The following is a 21722-nucleotide window of genomic DNA, read 5'->3' as shown; positions in this document are numbered from 1 at the left end:
AACATGTCTCCTAAATAACAAAACTCTTCCACACACTCAAGAGATTCACCAGCAAGTTCAATCCTTTCACGTCTGACGATCTCCACCTGCTCACCCCGGCACGCCGTACACATAAAATCAGCATTATCTCGCAGTCTACCTCTGATACCACTACATCTCTTATGCACCCATTTATCACACACACCGCACAAGATGGAATTACTTCCCACGCCCTTGTGGCAAACTGCACATGGCCACTCTCCCTCGTCTTTGACAGTACCGCCACCAACCCTAGATATCATCACTTTTGTTTTATCTGCATTTACCCTTAAACCCTTTTGCCCCATACCATCTCTCCACTTCCTAAACCTTTCCTCCACCTCCCTTTCATTCTCTGCAATCAACACCAAATCATCAGCATACAACAACTCCCAAGGGAGTCCGTTTCTAAAGTCACGTGAAAGGGCTTCAAGTATCATGATAAACAACATGGGACTCAAGACTGACCCCTGATGCACACCAACATTCACGGAAAACTCATCACTCAAATCTCCATTCACTCTCACCTGGGTGTGAGCACCCACATACATGGCCATAACCACCCTAACCAGCCACTCCTCCAAGCCAAGCTTTCTCATTGCCCACTTCACCACCTCTCTAGGGACTCTGTCAAAGGCCTTTTCCAAATCGACAAAAACAAAATAAAGATCCCGTCTCCTACCAATATATTTTTCCTGAAGCTGTCGAACAATGAATATGGCATCAGTGGTCCCCCTACCTGGCATAAACCCAAACTGCATCTCATCAATATTCACTCTTTCTCTAATCATACCTTCCAAAACTCTCTCCATTACCTTCATTATCTGATCTAAAAGCTTTATACCTCTATAATTCCCTCTTTCCAGGGCATCACCCTTCCCTTTATACACATTTACAATTACACTCTTCAGCCAATCATCTGGGACAACACACTCATAAATAATCCTATTTCTCAGGTCAGTGACTAAACTCACCCCTATATCGCCTGAGGCCTTCAACATTTCGGCAGTCAACCCAGACACACCTACTGCCTTCCCCACCCTCATCCTGCCTATTGCCTCACTCACAGTAGCAGTATCAATCAAAGGCCAAGGGCCAGACACTGGATCTGCTGGCTCCAAACCTTCCCTGTCCCAGTCAAACTCCTCATTCAACAACCGGGTATAATGCTCTCTCCATGCATCTTTAATATCCTCACTGTTCACCACTACCCTTCCTTCATCATTCTTCACACACTGCTCACCTATGATATCCCGATTATCCCTCTTCACCTGACCTGCCATCCTAAATATATTTTTCCTTTCCCCATGATTTAGGTTATCAAGTAATTGTCTCTGTGACTCAGACTTTGCCCTGTATACCTCTCTCCTAGCCCTACGCTTGGCAGCCAAATATTCCTCTTTGCTACCACCCTTCTTCCATTCCCGGAAAAGCCTTCTTTTCTCCTTAATTGCAGCTTCTACACCCTCATCCCACCACCAAGTTACTTTATGTCTTGGTGGTCCTCTTGTCCAGCCGCATGTTACATCAGTAACTCTCAAGAAATTGTTCTTGAGGGCTCTGTACTGTTCATTAATGCCTCTGTCTACAGCTCCCTGTTCAGCCACCACTCTCCTCAACTCGCCATAGAAGGCATCCCTTACTACTTGGTTTTTCAGCTTCCATATTTTCCTCCTAGGTACATAAGTCCTCTTTTTCATCACTTGTTCTTTAAGCACCATATCACAAATCAATAGTTTGTGCTGCTGCACACACTCCTCACTTCCTATAACTTTAACATCCCTCACTAACCTCCTATCGGCCCTCCTAACCAGAAAATAATCTATCTGACTGCTATTTCCCCCAGACTCATACGTAATTAACCTACTGTCTCTTTTCCTAAAATATGTATTGCACACAATCATGTCCGTTGCCTCCCCAAACTCGAGTATCCTTTCCCCTTCTGCATTCCTTAGACCATATGCACATCCCCCATGCACTCCTTCATAACCTTGAATGAAATTGAAAAAGTCAAGCTGCTTGAAGGATATCAAGAAATATATCTTTCCTTACAGAAGTATAGATTTATGGAATAGCCTGGACAAAGAGATCATCCAGTCTAAAATCTTAAACGAGTTTAAAGCTAAATTTGACTTACTGTGAAACAGCGATGGGAATCCACGAGCATAGCATATTTCGTGTGTATCTCAATTAGGTATATTGGGTAAATACATAAGTATTTGGAACGACAGACAAAAAGATGGTGCAGGAGAAAAACATTCATGTGTGTAAAAGTAAACTAGATAAATGTGGATATGGAGACAGGACAACACGAGCATTGCTCAATTCCTGTATACTACAAATAGGTAAACACACACACACACACACACAAACAAACACACACACACACACACACACACACACACACACACACACACACACCATTACTTGCAAAGTCATCATTATCATCATTACCTATGCACAAACACCTCTCACTATCACTTACTTCATCATCAATACACAAAATGCCTCTCACCATAACTTGCATCATGACAGACACAACACATTCTTACCATGGCCTGCATCTGTGCTTTTTGTTGCTCCATAACAAGGAATGACTGGAGTTCTGCATCCTTGCCCAATCCTCCCATACTGCTACTACCACTGTCCATACCTGTGGGGAGGGGGGAGAGTTAGTCCACACTGTTAAGAGAATCACAACTGATACAGTATTGTCTCTGGTACCTAAATTAAAGTAAAATCATTCTTTCAGCCAAAGATTATTAATTTTATGCTGAAGACAAAAATTAAAAGTAAACAACAGTATTCTTCCCCAGGAAGCTATTGTATCTCCATTTTGATATTTCATCCCCATGTAGTGGTGAGCCAGTGACAATGAAATTGTAGGAATACATGTATCAGTACAATGAAAACTTATAATATTAATCTGGCTTATGCCAAGTTAATTCACCTTAGGAAACAACCCAGACTAAGGGAGTTAAATGAAATCATCATTAAGTGATTCAGTACTTTAATGACTACTTACTTAACTCAAACTCCTGCCAGATAGCAGCTTATGAGACTCCTTGGATGAAATGGGTTTTATGACATTTTTCATTATCATCATTAGCAAATTTTGTACTTTTAATGATGTGGGTAGGATTCAAAGACAAGAAAAGGGAAGCATTATGTTTATCAAGTGCCCAAAAAATGGAGCTACACCCTCCATCACTTCCCCACTTTGACTTCCTCATGGATGACATTAAAATTTCATCAGTTGATGTGTTTTCTGCCATCACTGGCCTCAATACTAACAAGGCATATGAGCCTGAGGGGGTCTTTCATGTTGTCCTCAAGAACTGTGCATACACCCTATCTGGGTAAACTCTTTTGCCATTGGTTGTCAACTTGTACCTTTCCTTCTTGGCAGAAGTTTCCTCCCATTCAGCCTGTCTTGAAGAAGGGTGACCATTCCCAGCCCTCTAACTACCTCCTAACTCTTTTAACCTCCTGTATTCGTAAAGTTTGGAATCTTTTCCTAAAAATAATAATAATAATAACAATAATAATAATTATAATCTATCTGTCTGTCTATCATCCAATCCTACATTGCCCCATGAGGAGCGTAGGAGCCCGGGGCTAGGCAGTTGGTCCTGACATTTAAGATGAGAGTGACCAGCCTCACTCATTCCTGAGTGGCATTACGTGAGCAATGAACCCCAACCATCCCTTGATTATAAACCTTCACCGGCTCAATCCGACTGGAGCGCAATAATTACCCACTAAACAACCAGGCGCCAAAATTTGGTTATATGGTTACCACCCAATGTAGTAAATGGTTTCCTGGTGTACAGGAAACTATTTGGCTTGTCTCTCAGTGTAGAGTCACTCACAGGCAGAAGGAAGAGAAAAGAATGAAGGAAAGAAAGACAGAAGAGGGAGTGTAAAGTTGCCCATAGGCAGAAGGACAAGGGAAGAATGAACAAAAGGAAGACAGAAGAGGATAGAAGGAAAGAGGGATGGAAGAGAGGAAAGGGCAGACACCCAAGAGCAGCACTACATCGAGTGAGTGGATGGTGAGCGCCCCCACCTACCACAAATAATAATAATAATAATAATAATAATAATACTGTAATAATAATAAAAAATAAAGCACCTTTCCTATCATAACCTTCTTTCGGATCGTCAGTATGGGTTCCGCCATGGATGCTTCACTGGTATTCTTCTCACCTTCCTTTCTGACTCCTGGTCATTCTCCTATTGGGACTTTAGCAAAATCTTTGCCATTGCACATGACATCTCAAAGGCTTTCAGTTAAGTCTGGCATAAATCTTTAATTTCCAAACTGCCCTCTTACAATTTCTAGCCTGTCTGTGCCTTTATCTTTAGCTTCCTTTCTGGTCATTCTGTTGCTGCTGCTGTAGATAGCCAACGTTGTTCTCCTAGGGCAATCAGTAATGGTGTTCCTCAGGGCTCTGTCCTGTCACCAACTCTCTTCCTTCTATTCATCAGTGACCTTCTAAGCTGTACCTCTAACCCTATTCATTCATCCGTTGGTGACTCCACCTATCGCCTTTCCATCCGCATCCCGCAGCATCCATCACAGCAACTACTTTGGCAAACAAGGGATGAGGCTAGGCACACGCATTGTCTGACTTGGTTCATATCTCTGATTGGGATCAAAGTAATATTGTTGTTCATAATGCTTCAAAAAGTCATTTCATACATTTTTTGACCTATCAAAACCTATCACATGAACATCTGTTTTTACATCTTTTGACCCATTGGAATGTACCATGGGAATATCCTCTAATTTTTAACAATACCCAACTCAATCCTACATCATCTTTGAACATACTTGGGGTTTCATTCTCTCAGGATTTATCTTGGAAAGATCAAAGTACAGTACAGGTATACCTCGATATACGATACCCCGGTTTAACGATGGGGGTAGAAATACCACCATACCCTGCCTAACGTTGGTCATACCCTGGTTTAATGGTGGGTTTTAATTTTTTTTTTTTTTTTTTTTTTTTTTTTTTTAACCAATTTTGATGATATGTTAGACTAAAGTTCTGTGTTTAGGTTGATTTATGAACTGTTTTTAGACTTAGATTAATGTGCTTTGGCCATAGGTGGGGCAAACATTGTCATTTTGGGGTACAGTTTACAACGCATGATGTTTTCCTGATTTATATTTGACAATTTTCAGATTTTATTTGTTGGTTTTAGTGAGTTACAGTATTTACGGGCAGTAGGCTTAGGTTAGCTTTTTTTTGACAGCAATTAGGCCAGATAGATTGGCTTTGAACTTGTTTTTGGACTCATTTGAGTGGGTTTAGGACTTGGTTGGGGGGGAAACCCAAGGCTTAAAAACACATCCCTATACGTTACATGTTAAATCTACCCCGAGATATGATACCCCACCCAACGATGAGTTTTTACTGAACCAATTGCATTGTTAAACCGGGGTATACCTGTACCTCCCTTGTAAAATCTGCTACTAAGAGATTAGGCTTGCCAAGCTGACTCTGTGCCTTCTTTACCTCTGCACATTTGTTGACTTTATACATGGACTTTATTCGCCCCTGTGTAGAGTAAACTCTCCCTTCATACATGGACTTTATTCACCCCTGTGTAGAGTAAACTCTCCCTTCAACCTCTGTCTCTTCATTGCAGTGTTGCATCTTTATCTTTATATTTTTTTTTTTTTTTTTTTTTTTTTTTTTTTTTTTTTTTTCTCAGTGGTCACTGCTTCTCTGAACTGTTTGGATGCATCTCTCCATCTCTATGGTGGGCATGTAGGACACATCTAGCAGCAAACTCTCATCCTTTTTCTGTCCAACTATCTAATGCAAAGTTAACCATTACTCCCAGTCCCTCATGTATGCAACCAGTCACCTCTGAAACTGTCTTTCTCTGTCTACTTTATATCCAACTATCTATGACCTCCAGCCTTTTAAACACAGTGTGTCTGGGCATTTGAAAAAGATTGGATCTTAAATTTGGCTCTATTATTCTCTCTAACAAAGAGAGTATGTTTTCACCCCTGTTTGTTTGTTTGCATGTTAGTTTGTCTGTTAGCAGGATTACTCAAAAACTATCTATCTATTGCCAGTTGCCATAATCTAAAGGAGAGATTTGGACCAAATTTGGTGGGTAGATAGCCAATGTCCCAGGGAACAGCCAATTAACTTTTGGGATCAATCCGGATCATATTACAGACTCTGGAGCCGGAAAACTTTTTGCGAAACTCTAATCAATGTTGAGAAACCCTAACCCTTTATGAAGAGTGATTTGGAAATTATGTTGCCCTTGTTGGAGAGATGTGCTCCAGTGAGTGCTCCTTTAGTGTTGTTTTTTATTTTTTTCTTGGAGGGAACAATTTGTGGGTTTCTAGCCTTTGGTTCCTTCTATTCTGCATTTAGGGAAAAAAAAAAAATCAAATTACCATTGTGATAAAATAATGACCTCACACAACCAATAAATACGGTAGCATTTTATCTTTCATCTCAAAAGGACTATTGGAACACTGGACTTTACTTTGGTTACAGCCAAACTATTTTAAACATCTGAAGGACACTCTCTGTCCACGAAGGGTTAGTGACTTTTAAAATATGTGTTTCAAGCTAGAGTTTCTCATCCGCTTTTGTGGCCATTATAGCCCTGGACTCGCATACATATGAACCAGGTAATCTGCAGAAATTCTTTCACTTCAGCTGGGTGCTCACAGAGACCTCTTTAGAGTGCACAGATGTTGTATATCAACAGATATGGTAATGTGCAGTGTATGCATAAGAAATCCATACAGTTTGAAAATTTCTAAATTAAGTAAGGCTGGAGGTTTGGAGGGTGAAGTGCTTGAAAGGGTACAGCAGGGAAGAAAGATTGCTGGTTCTTTGAAAGCAGTGATAAGAAACAGGGAAGTGAGCATGGAAGTGAAAAAGTTACTACATGACAGTATTGTGATACCAACTCTAACGTACGGAAGTGAAGCTTGGATATTGTTGGAAGGACACAAGTCAAGAGTGAGAGCAGTGGAAATGAGTTATTTAAGAGGAGCCTGTGGAGTCACGTGGAGAGACAGGCTGATGAATGAGGATATAAAGGAGCGTTGTGGTGTGGATGTGGATGTGATAGGAAGTGTTATGAGGAACACACTGAGGTGATTTGGCCATGTGGAGAGGATGGAGGGTGAAAGACTGACGAAGAGAGTGTATGTGAGTGAGGTGGAGGGGGGAAGAGGAAGGGGGAGGCCGAGGATGAGATGGAGGGATGGGGTGGAGAGGTATATGAGAGAGGGGGGTGTGAGTTGGGAGCAGGGCAGTGAAATGGCGGGGGACAGGGTGACTTGGAGGCGATTTGTTTGTGGCCACCCCAAACGGGATTGAGGCGTCTGGCAATAGCTAGATAGATAGATAGATTATGCTAAAAAGGGGGATGGATCAGAATGAAGTGGAACAGGGTTAACTGGTTCCCAACCATCATGTTCATAATGCATTAAGTCACCAGTATACAGGTATGCTTAAAACACACACACACACACACACACACACACCGCTCGCTGGTGCAGTGGTAACGTTCCCACTTGCCAACTGGTGGACGGGAGTTCGCGCCTCGCTCAGGTTGCGAAAAGTTTCACTGACGAAGTGGGTGGTTACTGTCCCTTGAGCAAGGGGATGGGTGTGTGCGTGTGTGAAGGTCACAGCCTTGCCCTTAGATCGGACTATATGAGCTCTCAGCTCACTTCCGGGAGGGTTAAAAAGCTGACGATCACGACCATCAAGTGATCCTGACCGACCCGGTGAATTACACACACACACAAACAGTTTGAGGAGGATATAATAAATAAAAGTAGTGATCAACCAAAGCTATTTTACAGCTACATCAGAAGCAAAACCAAAGTAAAAGATATAATACAATCCATTATGGACGAGGGAATCACCTATACGCAAGAGAAAGATATTCGTGAAGCGCTAAATAAGAATTTCCAATTAGTTTTTACAGAAGAAAAAATTTTGAGAGGGACTATGTGGAACATGCATGTTCACACATACTACCAGATATACAAATATCAGAAAAAGTAATACAGGAGGAGTTAAGTAAATTAGACAGAGGAAAAGCAAGTGGTCCTGATGAAATTTCATGTTGGGTACTACGAGAATGTGCAAAGGAGTTAAGTATACCATTATTTTTAATTTTCAAGAAATCTTTGAGTCAAGGTAAACTACCTGATATTAGGAAGAAAGCAAATATTGTCCCTTTATTCAAGGAAGGGAATAGACAAAATCCATTCAACTACCGACCAGTATCACTGACCAGTTTTGTAAGCAAGGTATTAGAAAAGCTTATAAGAAAAGTGTGGGTAAATCATCTAGAAGAACATAGTATGATAACAGAAAGACAGTTGGTATCAGAAAAGGAAAATCATGTGTTACTAATCTGTTGAGCTACTATGACAGAGAAACAGACACAATACAGGAAAGAGAAGGATGGGTAGACAGTATCTATTTAGATTTCAAGAAAGCATTTGACACAGTACCACACCAAAGACTTTAATGGAAACTGTACCATCAAGGAGGAATTTGAGGCAAACTGTTTTGGTGGATGCAAGATTTTCTCATAAAAAGAGAAATGAGAACAGTACTAAGGGGAAACTACTCATCATGGAAAGAAGTGACTAGTGGAGTACCACAGGGTTCAGTGCTGGCATCAATCATGTTTTTAGTGTATATAAATGATATAAACAGTAACACTGGAAATGAAAGCTATCTAAATATTGCAGATGATGCAAAAATACAAAGGAGAATTACTAACACAGACTCTTATAAAGAGCTACAAGAAGAATTAAATAAACTTCATGAATGGAGTAATACATGGCAAATGGAATTCAGTGTGGACAAGTGTCATGTAATCAAGTTTGGTAAAAGTGGAAAAAGACCTGATTGGGATTATACGTTAGGAAATAAAACCCTAAACACATCAGAAAGAGAGAAGGACCTAGGTGTGATTATCAATAACAGACTGTCTCCGGCTGACCACATCAGCGAGAAGGTACGGAACATGTATACCAACCCTGGAGTATGCATCGGTAGTCTGGAGTCCTCATCTCAAAAAACACATAGACAAGATTGAAAAAGCTCAAAGGGCCGCTACAAGATGGATACCAAGCTTAAGGGACCTAAGCTACGAAGAAAGACTAAATAAACTGAATCTACCAACACTACAGGAGAGAAGGAAAAGAGGTGACATGATAATGCTATATAAATGCATATCAGGGAAGGAGAAAATAGACATAAATGATTACTTAACATATGGGGAAGCATCAGCAAGAGGACACTGCAAAAAACTGCATAAGAAGAGAGGTGATAAAGACGTAAGGAAATTCAGTTTCCCAAACAGAGCAATTGATCAATGGAATGCACCACCGAATAAAATAGTGTGTGCCAAAACAATTCACAAATTTAAGGATATGTAAGATAAATATGGTTTAAGACACGGGACAGTACGAGCTTGACTCATTCCTGTAAAGATACAATTAGGTAAGAACACACACACACACACACACACACACACACACACACAAACCATTCGGCAAAAGCGACCATGCAATACTAAATCGCAATTTCAGGATTGCATATGAAATAGATAACAGCAATGAAAGTTACAAAAAGAGCCTAAACTATACAAAGGGAAAGTATCATGACCTAAAGAAGTACTTCTTAGAAATTACTTGGGAAAAGGAGCTTAGAGGACAAGATTTAAATGCTATATATGAAAAATTCTGTGAACTTTATGAAATAGGAGTCCAGAAGTACATCCCACAGCACAAAGAAGCAGAAAAGAAAATAAAGAAATGGTTCAATACAGAATGTAAAAAATCAAAAGAAAAAAAGAGATTTGTTGTGGAATAGATACAGAAGACAGAATAGTGAAAGGGCATATAATAATTACAAACAGGCAAGAAACGATTATACAAGAATAAGGAGGGAAGCCCAAAGACAGTTTGAGGAGGATATCATAAATAAAAGAAGTGATCAACCAAAGCTATTTTACAGCTACATCAGAAGCAAAACCAAAAAGATAAAATACAATCCATTACGGACGATGGAATCACCCATACACAGGAGAAGAATATTTGTGAAGCACTAAACAGAATTTCCAATCAGTTTTTACAGAGGAAAAAAATTTTGAGAGGGATTGAGTGGAACATGCATGCCCACACATACTACCAGATATACAACATCAGAATAAGAAATACAGGAGCTAAGTAAATTAGACAAAGGAAAAGCAAATAGTCCTGATGAAATTTCATGTTGGGTGCTATGTGAATGTGCAAAGGAGTTAAGTAAACCATTATTTTTAATTTTCAAGAAATCCTTGAGTCAAGGTAAACTACCTGATATTTGGAAGAAAACATTGTTCCCTTATTCAAGAAAGGGACTAGACAAAAGCCACTCAACTACCGACCAGTATCATTAACCAGTGTTGTAAGCAAGGTATTAGAAAAGCTTATCAGAAAAGCTTGGGTAAATCACCTAGAAGAATACAGTATGATAACTGAAAGACAGTTTGGTTTCAGAAAAGGAAAATCATGTGTTACTAATCTGTTGAGCTACTATGATAGAGTAACAGACACATTACAGGAAAGAGAAGGATGGGTGGACAATATCTATTTAGATTTCAAGAAAGCATTTGACACAGTACCACACCAAAGACTTTTATGGAAACTATACCATCAAGGAGGAATTCGAGGCAAACTGTATTATTGGATGCAAGATTTTCTCATGAAAAGAAAAATTAGAACAGTGCTAAGGGGAAATTGCTCATCATGGAAAGAAGTGACTAGTGGAGTACCACACGGCTCAGTGCTGGCACCAATCATGTTTTTAGTGCATATAAATGATACAGACAGTAACACTGGAAATGAAAGCTATCAAAATATGTTTGGAGATGATGCAAAAATACAAAGGAGAATTACTAACACAGACTCTTGTAAAGAGCTACAAGAAGAATTAAATAAACTTCGTGAATGGAGTAATACATGGCAAATGGAATTCCATGTGGACAAGTATCATGTAATCAAGTTTGGTAAAAGTGAAAAAAGACCTGATTTGGATTATATGTTAGGAAATAAAACCCTAAACACATCAGAAAGAGAGAAGGACCTAAGTGTGATTGTCTCAATAACAGACTATCTCTGGCTGACCACATCAGTGAGAAGGTACGGAACATGTATACACTGCTTGCCAATATGAGAACAGCGTTTACATACATAAATGAAGACATGCTAAGAAGATAATAACATCATTCATCAGACCAACCCTGGAGTATGCATCAGTAGTCTGGAGTCCTCATCTCAAAAAACGCTTAGATAAGATTGAAAAAGTTCAATGGACCGCTACAAGATGGGTACCAAGCTTACGGGATCTAAGCTACGAAGAAAGACTAAATAAACTGGATCTACCAACACTACAGGAGAGAAAGAATAGAGGTGACATGATTATGCTGTATAAATGCATATCAGGGAAGGAGAAAATAGACATAAATGATTACTTAACATATGGGGAAGCATCAGCAAGAGGATACTGCAAAAAAACTCCATAAAACGAGAGGTGATAAAGACGTAAGGAAATTTAGTTTCCCAAATAGAGCAATTGATCAGTGGAATGCTCCACCGAATGAAATAGTGTGTGCCAAAACAATTCACATATTTAAGGATATGTACGATAAGTATGGTTTAAGACACGGGACAGTATGAGCTTGACTCATTCCTGTAAGGATACAATTAGGTAAGAACACACACACACATACACAGTGCTGCTGGCATCCATTAATGGCCATCTAGGCCAGAAACTGCAGACAAGAGGTAGTAAGCAATTCAGTAAAAGTTGCAGAACATCAGTTAAGCCCCTCAGCTTTTCAGCCAACACCACATTTGTTGAATGTATTAATGCTTTCTCCTGACATTTAGTTTTGTGTGTGTGTGTGTGTGTGTGACTTTATGAATATTAAAATAAAAGAGTCTGTTACCAGTATGGTAAAATTTAGTAATGGGTACAGTATCTGTCTATTGCCAGACACCTTAATCCCATATGGGGTGGCCACAAACAAATCACCTCCACATCACCCTGTCCCCCGCCATTTCACTGTCCTGCTTCCAACTCACACCCCCCTCTCTCATATACCTCTCCACTCCATCCCTCCATCTCATCCTTGGCCTCCCCTTCCACCTCGCTCACGTACACACTCCTCGTCAGTCTCTCACTCTACATCCTCTCCACATGGCCAAACCAACTGTGTGTTTCTCCTAATGCTTTCTATTACATCCACATCCACATCAGAATGCTCCTTCACATCCTCATTTGTCAGTCTGTCTCTCCATGTGACTCCACATGCTCCTCTCAAATAACTCATTTCTACAGCTTTCATTATTGACTTGTGTCTCTCCAACAACGTCCAAGCTTCACTTCCATACGTTAGAGTTGGTATCACAATACTGTCATGTAATAACTTTTTCACTTCCCTGTTTCTTACCACTGTTTTCAAGGAACCAGCAACCTTTCTTCCTTGCTGTACCCTTTCGAGCACTTCACCCTCCAAACTTCCATCCTTACTCATCACGCTACTCAAGTACAGTACTTAAATGAACTCACATTTTCCATTTCCTCATCATCCAACCTCACTGTACAGTACATTCACTGGCTTCATTTCTCTCGAAGATCATAATTTTACTCTTCCCTACATTCACCTTTAGATTCCGTTTCTTACATACTCTTCCAAACTCATCCACCGAGCTTTGTAGCTCCCCTTTGTCTTCACTTAACAACACAGTATCATCTGCAAACAACTCTACAGGGAGTTTCCAAACACTGCCCTCTCTTATTAGGGCCACATCAACATCCACTGCCCTGCCTTGTGCAGTATCTCTTTTATAACATACAGTATATATATTATACTGTAGTTGCCATTACACCTAACAATTTCTTCATAATTCTGATTATGGCATAATGTAAACTGTAGATGCAGTTTTTTTCCTTATGAAACATATTGTATTGGTTAAGTAATAATACCTCCAGGTTTCTTTCAGGCTTACCATTGTGTGTCACTTAGAAGGTGTAATCTTAACCAGTCAGAAAAGGAGGAATGTAAAACTGCAGGCTACAGTTGTAACTTACATTAATAACTGGTAAAATTTTACAGCTGGGGCACAGTAATTCCAACAGTTTTCTTACATCTTTACAGTCCTATATCACTTAAGTACTACCAGTACAGCAGATTCAACATACATATTTTATTTTACTTTTGGACTAGAAACGGTGAAAAGAAAAGCAATATTGTTGTTATTGTGGTCTCAGACCCACCTGAAATGTGAATCAAGTTGACTTTAGGTTGAAATTACCCTTTTCCCGCAGTCCACCATTGACCTGTTAGTCTCACTTCTGTCCCTTTTAGCTCCTCAGTGGCCGTGAGTTCAGAAATTTGCAGGCGTCCCTGGCTGGCCCAGGGACCATTTTTTCATAATTCTAGAACCAATTTCTTTTTCTTACAGATGCAATGAGGATCGTGTGGCAAACCAGGCAATATGTTTTTCTGGCTTCCTAAACACACCCTGTGATTCGCAGAAGTTATCATAAAATTCACTTTGTATGTGCCATTAACATATGGACAAAAACATGAGAAAGAGCGACCACCTGAGTGCATGGGGTGATAGAGCAGGGTCAGGTAAACGTACCACTGACCTTTGTTCTCTTCCCAAGTTGTTCACAGTTTTCTATAGCTTGCGTTAATTTGACATCACCAGCACGTTTATGGTAAAGTGTTGCTCAATGCTGGCAGCCATTTAGGGGTAAAGATCCTTGAAAAACACAAGACACAGATTGAGGACCACCATGAGCTGTTAGAATACTTTGAAGACTTGGAAAATGCCCGGAACAAGGGAAAACGTGTAGATGTAATATATCTAGACTGCTGGAAGGCCTTTGACACAGTGCCCCACTGATGGTTGGTAGCCATACCGGGTACTTCAGGCTTTAGGGATTAAAGGCAAAGTGCTAGACTGAATAAAAAGCTTCTTGAAGAACTGGAGGCAGAGGGTATGTGCGAAGGTTTCTTACTGAGAATGGAGGGAGGACTTAAGTGAAATATGGCTAGGTGGCATCCTTGGTCCTCTCCTGTTCCTGGTCTATGTTTATGACATACTAGAGGAGACACAAGTCTCGTGGGATCTTATTTGCTGATGGGATCATCAGAGATCCACTTAATAAACAAATCCTTCAGTTAGGCATACTCAAACTTCAGCAGTGAATAATGGGTTGAAATGAAATGCAGTGTGATGCAAATTGGCAAGGACAACCATATTATGACTACCTTATGAATGACATTCTCCTTCAGAAGGCAGAACAGGAAAAAGACCTTGGAATGCACATTGACTCCAAACTCAGGTCATCCCTTCACATCTCCAAAGCAGCTGCAAAGATAAATCCTGCAGTAGGGAGGATTAAAAGAACTTTTACTTGTATGGATGCAGAAATGTTTAAGCCTCTGTACAAAGTCCTTGTCCATCCCCACTTGAAGTATGCAGTCCAAGCCTGGTCCCCATGCATCAGGAGGGGCACTGACAACTGAGAGTGCAGTGACAGGCCACCACAAACAACTAGTGCAGCGACAGGCCACCACGATCATACTGGAACAGGCGGATCTGAGCTATGAAGACAGACTCTCTCTCCAAAAACTAACCATGCTTGAAGAAAGAAGACTGAAGGGGGAGTGGAGGGACATGATGGAAACCTTTAAAATCTTAAAGGGCTATGAGAATGTTGACACCACTCAATTCTTCCAGAGAGATATGAAAAGCTACTATCACCAGAGGCCACATATTAAAACTGAAGAAACCAGGGCATAGAACTGCAAAGAGAAACAAATTCTTTGACTTTCGAGTACAAATCTACCACAAAATGTAATTACCGTAATACAGTAGTGTGTGTCAGTGCTTTAACCCCTACACCGCGGGCATGTTTACCAATGTTTTGCGTGTCCTGCGGGGTTATTTGGGCTCCAACAGACTCTCAAAAAATATTTGCCAAAAATCAGTTATTAGTCCTAGAATATTAAAATTACATATGCTTATGGCACATACCTTCAGCTTTCTCCTGGAATGTTTGTTGAGCCATCGTCGGTACTTGTGGAGACCTCTGAAGTTGGGTAACGAAGTCTCCACTTTACACTTCCCGACAACCCTTAATATGATTACCACAGTCAGATATAAACACTATAAACACTACTCTATGATTTTCAAGTAGTTTGGGATCCATACTCCAAAAAAAAAAAAACACTGTGAAAGCAATGGAAATTACGAGCACATCTGATCGTCGCACTTGCGCTAGTTCGCTCTTGGTACTCTGTCATTTATTATTTATAAAACCCCTCACACTTTATATTTCTATTACTATATCACACTTATATATATCTGGAGTCTTTCTCCATAAGTTTCCTTCAGTAGTATTAGTTTAGTCACTGAAGTCATTCAATTTTTCATTCAGTAAAATACGTAGAGAGCCACGGATTCACTTTCACTGTTATAACATAAATTACGAGTATTTGTACTCATATTCTTATATTACTAAGTACTTACATAACTATTTACATTTTCTATTCTATTTTCAATATTTACCCTTCTATTTTACTTACACTATGTTATTCACTGTCACTTTCAGTAAGATAAAACTATAATACACTGTTCAATCATATGTACTGAACATCCATTGCTTTCACTTGCTATTTACACATTATTTCCAAATCATTCTCCTTTCACACTTGCACTGTTAGAACTGCTTCTGGCTGTGGTAATCGAAGAAGCAGGTAACACAGAGGGGAACCTGGCACTCAGCGCACTGCCAAGAGGTGCGTTTGTGCTCAGGTGTACGGCGGGTGGTATGTGCACACACCTGACACCTGTGAATCGCAGCCTTCCTTTTCCCTGTGGCAGGCATAAGCTCAAGTCTGTGCCGATCCATATACGCCCTCTGGTCAAGTCGGTCGGGAAGTGTTACTGGATGGCGCCTTGGAGTTGCTGCTGTCACCCTACCATATCTTTCCAGCAGCTGCTGGACACAAGTCCTGGCAAACAACCTCAGGGAGACGGACTTGGGTGGCTTGACCTTCATCTTGTACAGGATGAAGGCATTCAGCATCATCATATCTATGAGATGCAGAAAAACTTTACTGTACCACCTAGTATTCTTCCTGAGGCAGTCGATCTCACCAATCATCATGTCGGACTTGTCCACCAGCCGCATGTTGATATTGTAGTCCAACACAGCATCAGGTTTCATCACAGGTTCGCCTGTCCTACGGTCGACCTTCCCACTGTCTGTCATCTCCCCCTTATGTACGGTGGTGAGCATGTGCACGACCCTCTTGTCATGCCACCTTATTGCCAGCATCTTCTCAGACTTGTGTAGGTGCACGTCTCCTCGCTGCGAGGTTCCTGCCTCTGTGAATTTGGGGAAGTGGGCACGATTACTTTTGACAGTGCCGCAGGAGCTAATGCCGTGCTCAGAAAGGTACTTGGCAAGTTTCGGTGCTGTATAGTAGTTGTCTGTATACAGCACATGATTCCCACCAAAATACTTTTCAAGGAGCACTTTCACTGCACAGCCTGAGAAGCCAAGGGGGTGTGTTTTATCGAGATCGACAGTGCTGGCTGAATAAATGACGAAGTCAAGGATGTACCCCGTCTTACAGTCGCACAGTACAAAGAACTTAATTCCAAAGCGATGGCGTTTGCTTGGAATGTACTGAACAAACCGAAGACGTCCTCTGAACAAAACAAGGATTCGTCAATGACAACCTTCTGAAAGGGGTGGAAGAATGACATAAACTTATCCTTCATTCTGCTCAGAATCTCCCGGATCTTCCAGAGTGGGTTGGTTTGGGAAGGTACATCGTTGTCGGCAAAGTGCAGGTTTCCCATGATGTTCCGGAAGCGATCTCTGGCCATGTACTTATTGAAGGTGGGTGAGGGTAGTAAGGGGTCTATGGACCAGTATTCTTCTAACTCATGCTTCTTGGAGTGTGGCATGAGAAGCATGAGGGCAAAGAACACATACAGCTCTTGCACTCCCATTATGGACCACTGTTGCATCTTGGCTGCACCTGTACCACTTGCATCACGTTGTGATTCATACCTGTTGGTCTCATCACATATGTGCTGCATGACTTTGTCATCTAGGAAGGCCAAAAGGTAGTCCACACACTCAGCATTTTCGTCAATAGTGAAGGCAGGCTGAACTCCTGAGGAGCTCTCATCAAATACTAAATTTTCAGGCACAAAATCTGACCCTTCTGTCCACGCAAAGGCGTCCAGGATTCCCTGTCGTGGCGGTGTAGGGCTGGTGGTCGTGGTGGTGGTTGGCTGTGAGGCAGATTTATCTCGGTCAAGGTCACTCGCACTGACCCTGGGTTGCCGTACAGCACTAGCAGCCCTTACCCTACTAACAACACTACTTTTCACAGTCCTTGATTTACCTCTTCCTCTACGGCCTGCCTTCACCGTTGATGCTGGTGGTGACTCCGACGATGAAGACTCCGGAGATAACTCAGCCGACGATGAGGAAGAAATGAGTGAAGTGGGGCTTGGGGAACGGGGAGGTGAATGCACTCGGGACTCATGGCGGGCTGGGTCACGCGGGGCATTGTTCTGGGGCTAACACGCCGCCTTTTCACTCCCTTCCCAAATTCCTTGCCTTGCTGCACTAACGGCTCCTTTCCCTTGGAGCTAGAGACTACTTCTGACACTGAAGCACTCGTTGTAGCAGTTTCTGGCACAATAACCTCACCCGGCTCATCACACGATTCACCCGAATCGTCAAAATCACTGTCCATCATCACCATGGACAATTCTGCAAGTTCACGTGCCACTGCAGAGTCACTAAGCCCTTTCCTGCTTCCCTCACTACTTTTCTTAGAGGTAGAGGTCAAGGGGCCCTTTGCAATGGGCGCAGAAGCGGCAGGATTGGCGGGGCGCGAGTGCAACATGGTTTCACTACAGCGGAGGACAAGGAACTAAATGCCGCGGCTTATCTGAGAAGGGAAGGGTTGACAATGACACTGAGGCTGACTGCTGCTAACTTACAGGTTAATTTTTTATAGGTAGAAAATCTCGGCAATACATAAAGAAATAGGTAGTTCCAGGTGAATGTAAATGTCACTTAGGCTTCTCCCTTCCTTTCTGATATATATTTTTATTACAGACATCGTAATAAATGGGTAGTGTGATGAGTAAGGATGGAGGTTTGGAGTGTGAAGTGCTTGAAAGGGTACAGCAGGGAAGAAAGGTTGCTGGTTCCTTGAAAGCAGTGATAAGAAACAGGGAAGTGAGCATGGAAGTGAAAAAGTTACTACATGACAGTATTGTGATACCAACTCTAACGTACGGAAGTGAAGCTTGGACATTGTTGGAAGGACACAAGTCAAGAGTGAGAGCAGTGGAAATGAGTTATTTAAGAGAAGCCTGTGGAGTCACGTGGAGAGACAGGCTGACGAATGAGGATATAAAGGAGCGTTGTGGTGTGGATGTGGATGTGATAGGAAGCGTTATGAGGAACACACTGAGGTGGTTTGGCCATGTGGAGAGGATGGAGGGCGAAAGACTGACGAAGAGAGTGTATGTGAGTGAGGTGGAGGGGGGAAGAGGGAGGGGGAGGCCGAGGATGAGATGGAGGGATGGGGTGGAGAGGTATATGAGAGAGGGGGGTGTGAGTTGGGAGCAGGGCAGTGAAATGGCGGGGGACAGGGCGACTTGGAGGCGATTTGTTTGTGGCCACCCCAAACGGGATTGAGGCGTCTGGCAATAGATAGATAGATAGATAGATAGATTACAAGGCATAATTCAGAGGGGAAATTACGGTGGTAATGTAGCGAATGAATGCACGTGAGGTGTTGTCAGGTGATAATTAGCCAATTCCTGGTGTATAACACTATCACTTACCTTATTTTTTTTGGTATATATTATTTTGTATAAGTATAGGGCATAGGGCTTATTTCAATGGATGAAATCTGTGGAAAAATCCGGGGGAAATTTGCATAGCGCAGTGTGGCGTTGGAGGTGAGAGGACAGGGTAATGGAGGGCAGGTAGGGAAGGGAGTCACGAAGGGGGTAAAATCGCTAAAATGTCAACAATGGATGGGAGTACAGATGAGATTTGGAGTGCTGACCAGTGTTGGACATTGGCAGTACTGATAGATGATACAAGCCACCACTTGAGAGCCCGGAATAATTCAAAATAACACAGAATCACAAAAGTGACGCCCCGCGGTATGATCCATTGTGGCCGAGCACCACGAAAGTGACGCCCCGCGGTATGATCCATTGTGGCCGAGCACCACGAAAGTGACGCCCCGCGGTTAAGGGGTTAAAGAATAGTTACGTTATGGCTGTTACACTGAGAATGAGCCTAATAATTTGAGAAGGGGTGCTTTTATGAGCCATGCTACCTAATCCTAGCCTCTTTACTATCTTTACTAGAAGTAAGCAATCTTTCATGACGAAAGGGAGAAGGCAGAGGGACATCTGTATAACTAGGTATCTAAGCCAGCGGGTTACATTAGTGCCACCACATGAAAGTCCCTCTGCAGCAAAATGTATCTAGTGTAAGGTACCAGTATATGATGAGGCTGCCTGAACACCAGCAGTAATGCATATTGCTATCAGTGATCCTGCTGACTGGACTTGAGTCAGTGCTTTAAAAATAATCATATGGATATTGCTGAATAACAAAAAGTCAAATCAATACCCAACTTCTTCTTCTTTCTTTTGCCAGACGCCATAATCCCGTACGGGGTGGCCATTTGACTCTGAGTTATTTGTTTTACAGGGAGGGGCACTAACCCTCCACCAACCCACTTGACACGTAGGAAGCACGTATGGTTTGGTTATATGGTTACCACCCAGCGTTGTAAATGGTTCCTTGGCTTACAGGAAACCATTTGGCTTGTCACTCAATGTAAAGCCACCAGTAACAAAAAGAAAAGCAATAAGTAGTGACAGGAAAGATGGGACATAATCTGTTCCAGTCTAACCTAACCTAACCATACTTACCGATGTTCTAACCAAATGGTAGAGTACTGTACTAATGCACCCCAAGCAAGCCATTTAGAAAATGTACTAATACTACTATGTGCATTAGGGGCACTTGGAAATACAGCGTCCATTTCTGTAGGTTGGGGGTACAGCATCAGGTAAAGTATTTACAAAGGCAGTTTCAGACAGAAGAAATAAAAATCAGTCAGATTAGTAAAATAAAGCTAAAGAAATACATAAATGCAAATAATATTACCCGAAATTGATCAGATGATCAAGGAAAATACAACAAGTACTGTACAGATAAAAAGACAGTTATGAAATGCTCATTATTTGTGATGGTCAACAGAAATAGCCATTATCCTGTAATAAAACCATTTGCCCATGTCCAGTTCAATATATTATCATTAAATACCTGGGCAGCCCAAATCATTACTGTACTTGACCACCATATATAAAAGGGACAGCATACCTGAAGACCCAAAGGAGGAATCACTGTATGATGAAGACCCACTGTCAAAGCTGGAAAAACCGGATGAAGACCCAGACGAAGAGAACCCGGAGTCATAGCTGCTGGAAGAGGACCCCGAGGTGTCCGAGCTGGAGCTGTCCCCCCACAACCACCCCATTGTTAAAGTTTCGAGAGGATTTGAAGGCGAGTACAGATGCTAAGGCAAGAATCTGAGACTCTGAAAAGAGGGCTGGAGACTTATCGTAACTATGGAGAAAGCTGAAAATTGACCAGCGAGTACTTTCGTGGTGCGGTTGTGGTCTGCCTGTACTCCTTACCACAATGATTGCCTTTACTTCTTTCTCACTTGACAGTTTTCTGTGGTAGATCTGTTTTATAGCACATATATTAAAAGTAATGAGTATATGGATTTCACCACATGAGTTTGCTTAAGGATGACCGGCTAGTTGTTTATGTTTTTCAAGAGCGATGACTGTCCTAGATTCTGAACGGTTTCATTATTTTCTTTCTGGTATCATACGGCGTGTAATAACGTTGAAGAAACTATTTGTAATATAAATAAATAAATATATATATATATATATATATATATATATATATATACATACACACACACACACACACACACACACACAGTCTTACGTCATCAATTTATCAACAATGTAAACAAAGCAAAACATACTGGAAAAAAAACTCCCAACTTTATTGTACGGGGCAAATATATTAGAATTTAAAAGAAACACAATAGAGGAATTACAAAGAACAGGAAACAGTGATATGCCCAGATATCAACACTGAGAGGAGAAAGAAGGGCCTCAAGTATGCAGAATAGAATAATGCAAGGCTGCATCAAATGCCTAAAATGTGGATTACGAGAAAGTAAAGATGACTTAAAAGAATAATACATGAGAAGGTGGAAAATGGAAAAGACCAGTAGATATGTGTAGTAAAAACTATACTTTTGTACAATAATAACGTTGCATCCATAACATTATATAAAAGTTGAACAAATAATTTACCACTAAATAATAGAAGAGATTTGCAGGGGGCAGTGTTAAATGTGAGTTTTGCGGGGCAGCAGGACACTTTATACTGTGGTGTCCAGCCTATCAAGAAGACAGGAATAAGGAAGTACGCCTACAACAGCTTTATATAAAAAATGAAAATAAA

The 21722-nt window shown here is 41.3% G+C and overlaps 1 protein-coding gene across 1 annotated transcript in view; it reads right to left on the bottom strand.

The window, feature by feature from the left end:
- The window catches only part of Tim8 (translocase of inner membrane 8), a 40359-nt gene extending 19345 nt beyond the window's left edge, over nt 1-21014 (bottom strand). Inside the window, exons 1-2 of the mRNA XM_080275657.1 lie at nt 20553-21014; nt 2571-2671 (exon numbers count right to left, since the gene is read on the bottom strand). Of these exons, the coding sequence (XP_080131783.1) occupies nt 2571-2671; nt 20553-20709 (258 nt within the window). The 5' untranslated portion in view covers nt 20710-21014. The remainder of the gene's footprint in view (nt 1-2570; nt 2672-20552) is intronic.
- Nucleotides 21015-21722: the final 708 nt, after the last annotated feature.

Source organism: Coenobita brevimanus, chromosome 62 (assembly GCF_032717465.1).
Source record: "Coenobita brevimanus isolate Jiangsu-jjx chromosome 62, ASM3271746v2, whole genome shotgun sequence".
Classification (NCBI taxonomy): Eukaryota; Metazoa; Arthropoda; class Malacostraca; order Decapoda; family Coenobitidae; genus Coenobita; species Coenobita brevimanus.
Note: the sequence above shows the minus strand (reverse complement) of the source record. Positions and strands in the feature narration are given on the sequence as shown.